Source organism: Xyrauchen texanus, chromosome 7, assembly GCF_025860055.1.
Source record: "Xyrauchen texanus isolate HMW12.3.18 chromosome 7, RBS_HiC_50CHRs, whole genome shotgun sequence".
NCBI classification, from domain to species: domain Eukaryota; kingdom Metazoa; phylum Chordata; class Actinopteri; order Cypriniformes; family Catostomidae; genus Xyrauchen; species Xyrauchen texanus.
In genome coordinates, this window is record NC_068282.1 from 21,062,661 (window position 1) to 21,074,983 (window position 12,323).

Genomic DNA, 12,323 nt, shown 5'->3' on the forward strand with positions numbered 1-12,323 from the left:
ATGGTAGTTTCACACCTTCAGATAAGCAGTTGTTTAAATTGCCCAGTGTGATTATTAACTGTCAGCATTATCAATATAATGCTGAGATTTAATTAGATAAATATAATCTGCAGGCACTACATGCTTCACAGTGAATAAGTGCTCTGTTCTGTCATCTATTACAATACACCGCGCACATGATGCTTTTAGTGCGGTGATTTAAGGATGTAAGCGGCTTCACACATTCACTGTAAAGCATGCAGCACATGAAGGGAATATATTTATTTAATTCAATTGCATCCTTTTGCAGTTTAATAGTAACACTAAAACCTATTATGATTTTAATTAATTAAATGTGCATACATTTTTTCCCCAAATATGTCAGATTCATGTGTGATTCTTGTGTCAGTCCGACAGCACGCGGTTATCAAATTGAGTCGGTGCTGGGTATTACCTGTACTGCAGAAACACTGAATTCGTGACATAATTTTTATTTTAGTATCTACTTGGTACTGAAGTACTGGTACTTTTGGCATCCCTACTTGAAAGTAAACCACAATAAACTAGATTGTATTGAATAGACGGTCTGGGATATTCACTAAAAGCTTATTTTGCATTCTGCAAAAATAATTGTCCAAATAATTTGGAACTACGTAATGGCTAGCCAGTTATGACATGATTTTCATTTTTGGCAGAATTATTCCTTAAAGTCATTGTCATGGTCTTAATAACATACAGAGCTCTGCTAATACTTGGTAAAATGTGTAAAGCTCACAGCCATCCACTGACAGCTCTCCAGCAGTGCATGATGTCTTGTGTAGGTCACGTCTGGGTTCTGCGGTCTGACCACTCAGCAGTGATCTGTCAAAATGTGTCTTCTCACATTGAATCAAGGGGCACTCATCCCTTACTGTTTGCCACTATGCTCAGTTTTGAAAGCTCTTTCTAGCAGCCAGTCATCCTCTATCTCTCCTCTCCGCACTGAAGCATGAGATGTATTGTCCTAGCTGCAGGTCTCAAGGTTCATTTAAGCTGAGCTCTGAGCTGTAGGTGGCCATTTCCCCCTCTGTCAGCTTGAGCTGGAGCCTATTAGCATTTGAGCCTCACTGACATTAGTGTGCTCTTTCAGCCTTGTGGAAACTGGCAGGTTTGTGTGTCCTGATTGGGAGAGTGACAGTCAGACTCCACTGACATTTAGAAACAGAGAACGTCTGAACTGTAAAACTGTTGGCAAGATGTAATCTTTCTGAATGGACATACCCGCAGACTCTGACCTGTTTGGATATTCGGTTAAATCTAAAAAAGTCCCATTTATAAACTGTATGTGACAAATTATAATTATATGTTTGTTTGTTTTTTGTACAGCTGTCGGACCAGCAACAGGAAGAGTTTGATAGTGACATCCAGTACCTCTCCCACTCTGCCCCGCCCCCACTCACCACTGCACGGACTTTCAGGTAAAGTCTATTTCTCTCTCTCGTCAGCTTATTAAGGTATTATTGATTCTGTTGTATTCAACTGTGCTCATTAGTTTCAAGTTTGCTATTTGTGTGGTTCACATGTCTGATGAGTTGCTACCTTTGTTGAGTATGTGAAATCTGTTATTTATTAGATTAATTTTAGTTAGAATGCTGCCTATATACAGTAGACAGTAGACCATGAGGTAGCTCACTAAGCTTTAAACCAGAGCCGTACACACAGAAATCCACACACTTCATTTTTGTAACACTTATATATATATATACTATTTGTCTTTTTACCAAAATAAATAAAATGTGCAGTTTACTCTTTGGCAGCTGTTCTAAACATATTGAAACTCCATAGACCCAGCAATTCTCTTGATGTCATAGAGAAATTACAACATTGTGTAGGAATTTCTCATCTAATACACGGGCATTATGCATGGATTGACAGTTGACACTTAGTAATACCATTTCTTTATATTGCCTGTTTGGGATTGGATTTGTGTTGTGTGCTTCGAAATCTGTCATTCTGTCTCTGAAATTCTTCATATTATCCTTTCCCTGCTAGACATGAGCAATAAACATATCAATGTGGTGTACACCAAGACAGGCTGGAGTTTAGGGTGAATAAATGTCTTTGTCATTTACTGTACACTGTTTTAAAATATGTTTCAAATGTCTTAGTCTCTCACACAATACTTAGGGTTTCCGCGGGTCTTAGAAAGGTCTTAAAGTCTTAATTCGCCCTTCTGCAAAATAAGGCCTTAAAAAGGTTTTAAATCGGAGCAACAAGTCTTAAATTCATAAGGTCATGGCATTAAATGTTGTACGAGGGATTGTTTTCTCATTGCATTTAATTAGGGTGACCAGTTGTCTCCTTTTTAAGAGGTGTGTCCCGGTGCCCTGACAATTCTCTAAACATTGTAATTATGTCCTGGTTTCAGCTGGTAGGCTCACTGATTTTTTTCTACTTACATTTGATGTACTAATTTTCCTTCTCGCTATTGTCTTTGGTATCGTTTGCAGAGAAGAGAAGCAATTTCAAAGCTTTGCACGTTGATTTGACGATATTTTCATTCTAGTCTAATCTGCTGAAATGTATCTGATACCATGGCAATGATGTCATATGTTTGGGGCACACTCTTTGTCATCCTGTCAGTCAGCACAAGTAGAAATGCAACGAGCTGAAAGAAGCCGATCTATTTCTTCGTGCAGCATGTGAATATATAACCGAGCCATGAGCACAGAGGTAAATCAGACAATGTCATATTAGGCAGCTACACTGCACTTTTTACATAGTACAAGCACTTATATGTTCAGATGTGGGGGTTGTATTTTGTGTTCAAATGTGTACCTGACATAAGTCATTTCATAATTACTCTTGCAACATGACATCATATGGATAGAATATGATATATGGAATTTGTACATAAAAAAAAAAAAAGCTAAAATGTGGTTCAATCGTGAAAAAAATTAATCTAAAGTAAAATATACATTTTCACAAACTATATAGCCTGTACAGTTGAGTGAAGAAATGTGTTTTTATAAGGTTCCACACCCCTTTCAGAATGTATACAATTAGCCTATAAGAGATTATATATTTTTATGCAGAACTGCCCTTCAAAAGCTACATAACACATCATTTACTCTTATTTACACAAATCATACTGTTCAAAAGTTTGCACCCCTTGGATCTTATGTTGCCTTCTTGAGCATCAATAATTGTTTGCACCTTTTGTAATAGTTGTGTATTAGTCCATCAATTGCCAAAATCTTGACCTCATATATAGCCACTGTTTGGATTAACTCAAATGTGCAGAAGATGCTGAGAAACCAAATAATTTTACTGGTATTTTTTTCTTAAGAAAAGTGGACATCTTCACAGCAGGGATTCATGAACGATTATTACACAAACAGTCATTGATCATCGAGAAAGCAACACACCATATTAGAAACCAAGGGAATGTAAACTTCTTAACATGATCATGTGTGTAAATTCAGTTACTATTTTGTTGCGTGGAAATGTGAGGATGTGTTATGTCAAACAGCTTCTTCAGGGCAGTAATAAAAACAAAATGCTAATTTTATGATCCCTCATTTAAAACACACACACACACACACACACACACACACACACACACACACACACACACACACACACACACACACACACACACACATATTGTTTCATTAAATGTTCTTTAGTTGGTCTTAAAAAAGTGAAATTTTAAATTTATCTTCATAAAACCTGCAGAAACCATGACACCTTTTTAAATGGCTAAAGATCTCTTGTACATTCCAAAGTAGTTTAGGATGAACCTAATGATGAATTTTTTTGTATTTTAGTATGAATTTTAATTTATGAATGTGCACATAATGATAAAGATTATTAATCTTAATCGTCCCACTTTACAAGTTGTGCACTTTACCTGTATTCACCCTAAGTGTAAGTTAATTTTATGCTTTCATACGATGAATGAATTGTGATCTCGATGATCTTAATTGTGCTGTGGTGTTGAGAGTAGTTGTGATGTAAATGTTAGTGGAAGTGTACAAAACATTCTATAATGTTACTAAAATGCATAACAATTTGCACAAACAAAGACACAATTGCCTTACAATTGGCCTCTACTAGTGGATTTTTAAAATAACTAGCACATTTTCTGGATGATAACCCCACAGTTAGGGATCATTATTCATGTTTAAAATCTGAAGAAAATCTGTGAAAATAAAGATTTAAAAGCATGTCTACTATGTTGGAGATAAAGTTAAAGGAACGTTTCATTATAAAATAATTTATGGGTGGCCAAAAGAACCAATTAGTCAAAAAAAAAAGCTTGGAGTTTGCCAAAAACCATAATAATGACCCAGTTGTAATGCGGGAGAGATGATGTGGTCCGATGAAACAAAGATTGTTTGTTTTTCTTTTTAACTCAAATTGAATGTTATTTGCCTCAAAAATCACCATACTCTACCTGCAGTGATGTACACTGATCAGCCACAAAATTTAAACCACCTGCCTAATATTGTGTAGGTCCCCCTCGTGCTGCCAAAATTCATTTTAAGATGCTATTCTTCTCCCCACAATTGTACAGCCAATCTAATCAGCCAGTCTAATCAGCCAATCCATGTGGCAGTAGTGCAGTGCATAAAATCAGGAAGATAGGGGTCAGGAGCTTCAGTTAATGTTCACATCATCCATCAGAATGGGGGAATAAAATGTGATCTCATTTCGGACTGTGGCATGATTGTTGGTGCCAGATGGGCTGGTTTGAGTATTTATGTAGCTGCTGATCTCCTGGGATTTTCACACACAACAGTCTCTAGAATTTACTCGGAATGGGGCCAAAAACCAAAAATATCCAGTGAGTGGCAGTTCTGTGGATGGAAATGCCTTGTTTATGAAACAGAGTATAGCCAGACTGGTTCGAGCTGACAAAGTCTACATTAACTCTGATAACTGCTCTGTACAATTGTGGTGAGAAGAATTTCACCTCAGAGGGAGATAGTTTGTTCATCACCAAAGGTTAGCTTTGTACAGAAACTGTCAAATCAGCTTATTTGAATGAATATTGTTTGAGTGATATAAGCCTTAACCTCTAAAACTTTACAGATGTGACACAGCGCTTAAGCATAGCAACATAATAATGTGGCTCTTTTAAATTAATCAAAAAGAGCTGTTGTGACAAATGACTCTATATATGTCTAATACTTCTTCATATCTCTCTGCAAAATTATTATTGTTAACATAAAGTGAAAAATATAGAATCCTTTGACCACTCTTTTGCAGCCATGAAATATGGCTGGTTTAGAAATGGTGCACTCCTCATAAGAGGTGGATAAACAATGGAATTTACAAAAAATATATATTATAGCACTATAATACAGTAAATGTTCGATCATTTGCTTAAAACTTTATTTCTTCATGGTTTGGTTGACATTTTCATGGAATTGATCATATATGTCTGGGATGGCATGAGGGTGAGTAAATGATATGAGAATTTCCATTTTTGGGTGAACTATTCTTGAAATATTAAAGCTAATACATTAAGTTTTCAAATTGGAGATTGAATAAAAACAGCATGCTTAATTGTTTTTCAAACATTGAAATTGGTTACATTTAAGTGCTCTTTAATAAAAAATTCAGATTCGTCATCAAGTAAACAGAAAATTAATTTATAGTCTAAATAATTGCAAAGCAATGTATACCGCTGCAGTTGTCAAGCTTGTGCTTTATTACAGATAAAACCTGTGATAAAACACTCAATAAAACTGCTGCTGCAACACAGCGTATCTCCCGTATCACTTCCACATTGCAGAAAAATTGAGGTTGAAATGAGAGATCAGCTGTCAAAGCCAGGAGCCATCGTGTGTGTGTGTGTGTGTGTGTGTGTGTGTGTGTGTGGAGCTGAGTGAAGCTGTGTTTATAATGGATCAAGAGCACACATAAAACACACAGCTCACGCTCAAGTCTTCAGCTTGGCTCTTTTAGTGACAAATAATGTTCTGCAGTCTGGGAACAATCCCGTTTGCTCATCAGCCCCCTCCTGTCACTGAATTACTGGATTAAACCATCAGTAAGCATAAACAGGCTTGCCACAGTGCTGCAAATTGAAAGCAGATGATAAAACAAGCAATAAAAATCCTGTAGATTTACCACAGGGCCATAGATTCTTTGGGTTTGGCTCTTTTGATTAAGGCCAGTAAGAAACAACCTAACAACTAGCCAGAACACCCTAGCAACCACATATAAACACTTAAAAAAACAGAACACCATAACATCAAGTTTTGCGCTTGGAAGCACCACACACATTTTCTTCCGAGAATGTAAAAGCCTAAATTTGCAATGAAATCCAACATTTTATTTTATGTGTACTGTATAAAGATTTTTTAAGGCTTGATATTGTGTTTTGCATTAGTATTGCTGAAAGAAAGCACTTGTTTTTGTTGTCTGCATCAAGCAGTACAGCATCAGTGAAAGCAACATGCTACAGCATCACAACAATCCCAATGTTTAAATTGCTAATCTAAAAGAGAACGTTATACCAAATGTGGCTTCATTTGAAGCACTTCAAAGCCATTAGCAACATTTTAATGTGTCTGCCAACAGTAGGAGCAGAGGTGAAATTATTTCAAACTCCGAGAAGTACAATCAACCATGGGGGTCACTGCCAAACTGCACTGATTACAGTCTGTTTCAAGAAGCTATTTGCAGCAAAATCATTAAATACTGCAGCGCTATGTTAAGTGTCTTTATACTACAGATAAGTAGAATGGAGCTGCTCTCCCTAATGTGATACAGCCATTTCTGTAGCAGAATAGGGTGATCTCTGTAAATAAAAAAATGTATCACTCCGTGAAAAATGATAGAGCACAAAGTGTGTTCTATCAGCACTGTTTACTGCTTTCCTGTTATTTGAATGCAAGCAAAACCTGGTGCCATGTCATATATCCAACACTGTTTGTCTGTTCCAGCTCTCAGCCTTCCCAAAGTTTCCTGATATCAGTTTCTTGTTCACATGAACATTTTGATGTGAAAAGCACATTACCCTGGCATGTTCATCATTACATTATAAACCATTACAGTCTTTATATATGTATATATTGGGGTGTAAGTGTTCTCTGTAACTAACCGTACAGTTTGCCACCCACAGTTCGGTAAGCATTGGCACTGCGGTTCACCTCACGTTTAATGACACATCTGGAGCACAAGGTTTGGTGAAACCAACAAAGAGTAAAATATACAGGCACAGTTATAACCTCCTCTAATGCACCTGTATGGCTCTGTAGATAAATGAGCTCCACCTTTTTTTCAGGTGGGTCCACATAAAGCGCAGTTCTATGTAAACAATGACTAACGGATTCACTTTACGTCACCAACTGGCTCAAAAATGATATTTTGCCACCACCTGCTGGCTAACATGTAATTTCAAAAATAAAACCAGTAACTCCTAACACTTTTTAGTTTAGAGCAGCATGAATGCGGAGTGATACACACAAAGCAACGCGTCCGAGTGCTGATGCTGTCACACCATCAGTGCTCATGGAACGCCTCTCGTCCAATCAGATTCGAGGACCGGAACTAACTGTGATATATATACACACACACACACACACACACACAGTACTGTGCAAAAGTCTTTTACACATTTAACACATTAGATGTTTCACAAAAACATTTGCCTTAAGATGGTTATTTATATTTTCAGCTTTATTGTGTCAATAGGAAATATACATTTTAGACTACCAAACATTTCTTTTGCAAAAAGAATAAAAGAACAGGGAGCCCTGCAACAGATGGCATGGTCCCCACAGAGCCCCCCCACTGAATATAATATATTGCTTATATTACTAGTTACAAATATAAAAATTGTATGGAAAATGCACACAGAAGTCACGTGGGGGTCTCAGGAATTTAATCTTGGTTAATGTTAATTTATACAAATACAATTGTTTGTTAGTATGTTGTAGGTTGTTCGTATTGTATGCAACTTAATTAAAAAAAAAAATTTTTTTTTAAAGATATGTAGAAATGAACTTTAACCAAGATTAATAAGTGATGTAAAAGTATTGTTCTATGTCAGTTAATGTTAACAAATGTTAATGAGTACAACCTTATGTAACAAATGTAACTATTTTGTAGTTCAAGCAAGGGAAAATCAAGCATATAGTTATAGTGAATGTCGAGTTAGATCGACGTCAATATCACATGAATTCCTACATGCCTGTTCACGCTAAATTCATGATGCAGAAAGCCAGATACTTTTCTGATTAAATTCCACAGAAGAAAGTGGCTGAGATCGGTATTGAAAATGTGAGATTTTTTTTTTCCATATTGTGATGCAAAGACAGATTGTGTCACATGCGGGGGATTTGTGCCATATTCAATTGTGGTGTGAAAATTATGAAGACCTGTGTAATTCAACAGGGTACTGTTTGGTGAGCTTTCCATTTTTCTATACCAGCGTCTCTGCAGCTGTGTATAGCATCAGCAACTGTCTAAAATCTCTTCATTCACAACAGTCTTCATGATGAAAAATAAGCAGGTCCCTGACTGTGTAGCACACTAATGTACCATTCGAGTTATCCCTTCTACCCTCTCTTAGCCCCTCTGTGATGAGATTTTCTTTTAAATGAATGCATCTCTGTGACAGATACGCAATGTTGTGTGTCCCAGACCAGCTGTGCACAGATGTTCCTACTGCCCCTTCCTTACAATGAATTATGCTCTCATTAATATTTAAGGCTTGGCACGGGCCGAATGCATTAATTCATGATTAATAAATGGGGGGAAATTGTGACCCAAACCTTACCACACAGTCCAGATAGGAGCCCCCCACTGCTTAGATTGACTTGCTTGATTGATGATATCTGGATCTATGCTACTTAATTAACAATTGACTAAAAATTTTGTTTTTTAATGAAATGTTGTTCATTTATATCCATTAAAGACACCAGACATAGTATAATTGTTTTCATAGCTGGATTTTTATGGCCTCTTAATCTAATTCCCTAATCCCAAATTCTGGTTTAAAATGTACACAATGTGAATTTAAAATAGCCTACCACTGGAATATAAAGATAAAGAATGTGAGGTTCTTTGCATAGACCCTTGAATATGAATTGAATCTTGAGTTGATCAAAAAAGGATTCTTTGCTTATGGTCTGCAAATCATTAAATGATACTCATTATGGAATATTATTCCAATTAAGCCATTTTTATGGAGAGAACTCTTGTCTATAGCATTTAAACAGGGTCTAATCTAAGAGCATAGCAGGAGAGAAAAAAACCATGATCAAAGAGTGTTTTATCTCTGTACCTCTGGTTTCATTGAGCCTGCCCAATAAGCCCACTCTCCTAAAATATTTTTTTTATCTTAAAAGGGCTTTGATAAATAAAATAAAATAAAATAAAATAAAATAAAATAAAGGGAAAGATTGACAGAAGAGAAAAGGTGGGCAATTTTGTTTATTTATGGTGGACACAATGTAACTAACATTAGTAGGCTGCCTGAAGTGAACTCCCCATGTGTCTCTCATGACAGTGTCTTGAATGATTTAAACAACTTTTGTTAGTTAAATTGGTGTGTATGATAGTATGGAGATTCTGTATAAAGTATGCAAACAGCCTGTTCATATAGCAAGGATTTGAAATCCACAAAAGAGTCTGATCTGATAATGATTGACTGAACTGGGAGGCCATGTCCACACTAATACATTTTCATTAAAACTCATTGTTTTGGTACATCTACATTCCTCATCGACACTGTAACAGCATTTTTCTCCACCGAAAACAGAGACCTTTGAAAATGCTCTTTAGTACCACATACTTGGGAAACAGAAAAATTGTGTAGATGAAAACGCAGTAGATTTGACTTGGCCACAATTGTAAATAATCCCTAAATCTCATGTTTTGGTCTCTTTCAGGGAGCAGTCCATTGGACAGTCCACGCAATTTCTCCCCAAGCACTGCTGCCCACTTTTCCTTTGTGCCAGCTCGCAGGTGAGTGACATCAGAAGCCATAGGTCATAATGATTTACATATTAGATGAACTGTAGTTGGGTCAAAGAGCAATGGGCAAAGTTATTGCAATTTCTGTAGATTTACAAATGTGGAGTCCTAGTAAAAATCTTGTAAAAAGTATCTCAAGAGGTTAATGATATAATGTTTTCAAATAAGTTTTATGAATTCAGCAACTAAAATCCCTCTTTGCTCCCCTTGCAAATATAATTGTTGTTCTTTGCTGATCATCTGCTGGTTATTAAGCACCCAACTCTCAATTAATTTGTAATGTCCCATGATCCTTCTCTGTGGCTCTGAATAATGGCACCACAAATGTTAATGAGCAAATCTGAATTGGTAATTGAGCAGCAAAAGATGGTAATGCTTTAACAACTGGGAGAGAACACAGAGCTGATGACCTCAGGCTTAATGAAAAGGATTTGTTTTAATGTCAGCCATAGAGCCAAGACCATTAAGTCATTGAGCCAGAATCACTCATGGGCCAACAGTGCCATCTAATGGACAAAAAACAATACTATCTCAGAAGACCAATATTTAAGACACATGTGGAATGCCATACACAGAAATCAAATTTGGATGAATGCATGTGATGTGCTTGATTGGATGTGATTTGACATATGTGGGATATGTAGGTCATGAGAAAGCAAGAGATCATAGTATCAGTACATAAACACACAGATGCCCCAAAAGTAGTGTCTCTTGTTAATGCTGTTCTCTCTTCCATACAGTCATGGACACAGGGCTGACAGGTAATAATCACCCCACTTACCTTTATGACATCATCTCCTGTGTCTGCTTGCAGCATGTCTGTCCATACTGAACATAATGTTTCCATTTAATTAGAGCTGACAGTCAGATCTGTTTAAAAACCTCCAAAGGCAACTTAATTTATGTATTGAATTATAAATTAGTAATTGTCCCACCGCAATCAGCCAGCTAAATACAAACAGCTTGGCTGTGTGCTAAGAACTGATATGCAACATAAAAAAAAAATTCCACATTAGGGCTGCACAATTAATCAAAAAACGTATCATGATTACGATTACGGCTGCCACGATCATGTAATGCTGGATATCAGCTTCTGGGCCAAATCCTGACTGATGGTGATCCATTCTTGACTTATTAGTGCTCGGATTTGATCACAATTTGTGGGCTTCTGTTTGTCCACTTGTCATTTGAGGATTGACCACAGGTTCTCTATGGGATTAAGGTCCGGGATTTGCCTGGTCACGGATCCAAAATTTAAATGTAATTATCTCCGAGCCACTTCATTGTCACTCTTGCCTTGTGACATGGTGCTCCATCATGCTAGAAAATGCACGGATAATCACCAAATTGCTTTTGGATCGTTGGGAGAAGTTGCTCTTGCAGGACATTTTGATACCATTCTTTATTCATGGCAGTGTTTTTGGACAGAATTGTGAGAAAGCCCACTCCCTTGGATGAAAAGCAACCCCACGCATTGATGGTCTCAGGAGGCTTCACTTTTGGCATGATACAGGACTCATGGTAACGTTCACCTTTTCTTCTCCGGACGATCAATTTTCCAGATGTCCAAAACATCAGCGAGGTGCTTCATCAGAGAAAATATCTTTGCACCAGGCTTCTGCTGTCCAATCCTTATTCTTCCTGCAGAATTTCAGTCTGTCCTTGATGTTTTTCTTTGAGAGAAGTGGCTTCTTTGTTGCCCTTCTTGACACCAGGCCATTGTCCAAAAGTGTTCACCTCACTATGCGTGCAGATGCGCACTCACCAACCTGCTGCCAATATTAAGCAAGCTCTGCACAGGTGGTGACACGATTCCATAGCTGACTCCTCAGGAGGAGACAGTCCTGGTGCTTGTTGGACACTTGGATGTCCAGAAGCCTTCTTCACTGCAGTTGAACCTCTCTCCTTGAAGTTCTTGATGATCTGGTAAATGGTTCTTTCATGTGCAATATTCTTTGCAGCAATTTATTTGCATGTGAGGCCATTTTGATGCAAAGTGATGATAGCTGCATGTCTTTCTTTAGAGGTAACCATTGCTAACAAGAACACAATGATTGGAAGCACTTCTTCCCTCCTTAATTGCAAACAGTCTGCTCTTATAATCCAATCAGAATGATAGAGTGATTTCACCTGACTAGTACTCATTCACAATTTCCCAGGTGCTGCTGATATGATTAGTGAAGTGATGTTAGCTGGTCATTTTGTTCCAGGGCCAAAAAAAGCCAATTAAGCTTTTTGCAATTATTTAAAATACATCTGATCACTCTGCACAATAATCTAGAAACAATGTGAATCAACACCACAACAACTGAAGCAGAAAAATGTGCGAGAAACAACAGTTATGTCACTGCCAGTACTTTTGGCCATGG

The 12,323-nt window shown here is 37.2% G+C and overlaps 1 protein-coding gene across 6 annotated transcripts in view; it reads left to right on the top strand.

The window, feature by feature from the left end:
* LOC127646275 (microtubule-associated serine/threonine-protein kinase 2-like) overlaps positions 1-12,323 on the top strand; it is a 213,360-nt gene that overhangs the window by 172,126 nt on the left and 28,911 nt on the right. For 5 of the 6 annotated variants that reach the window (XM_052129780.1, XM_052129781.1, XM_052129782.1 and 2 more), the window contains 3 exons: positions 1,345-1,436; positions 9,870-9,945; positions 10,695-10,715. In XM_052129780.1, coding sequence (XP_051985740.1) covers positions 1,345-1,436; positions 9,870-9,945; positions 10,695-10,715 — 189 coding nt within the window. The remainder of the gene's footprint in view (positions 1-1,344; positions 1,437-9,869; positions 9,946-10,694; positions 10,716-12,323) is intronic. The other variant, XM_052129783.1, reaches the window with a different exon arrangement.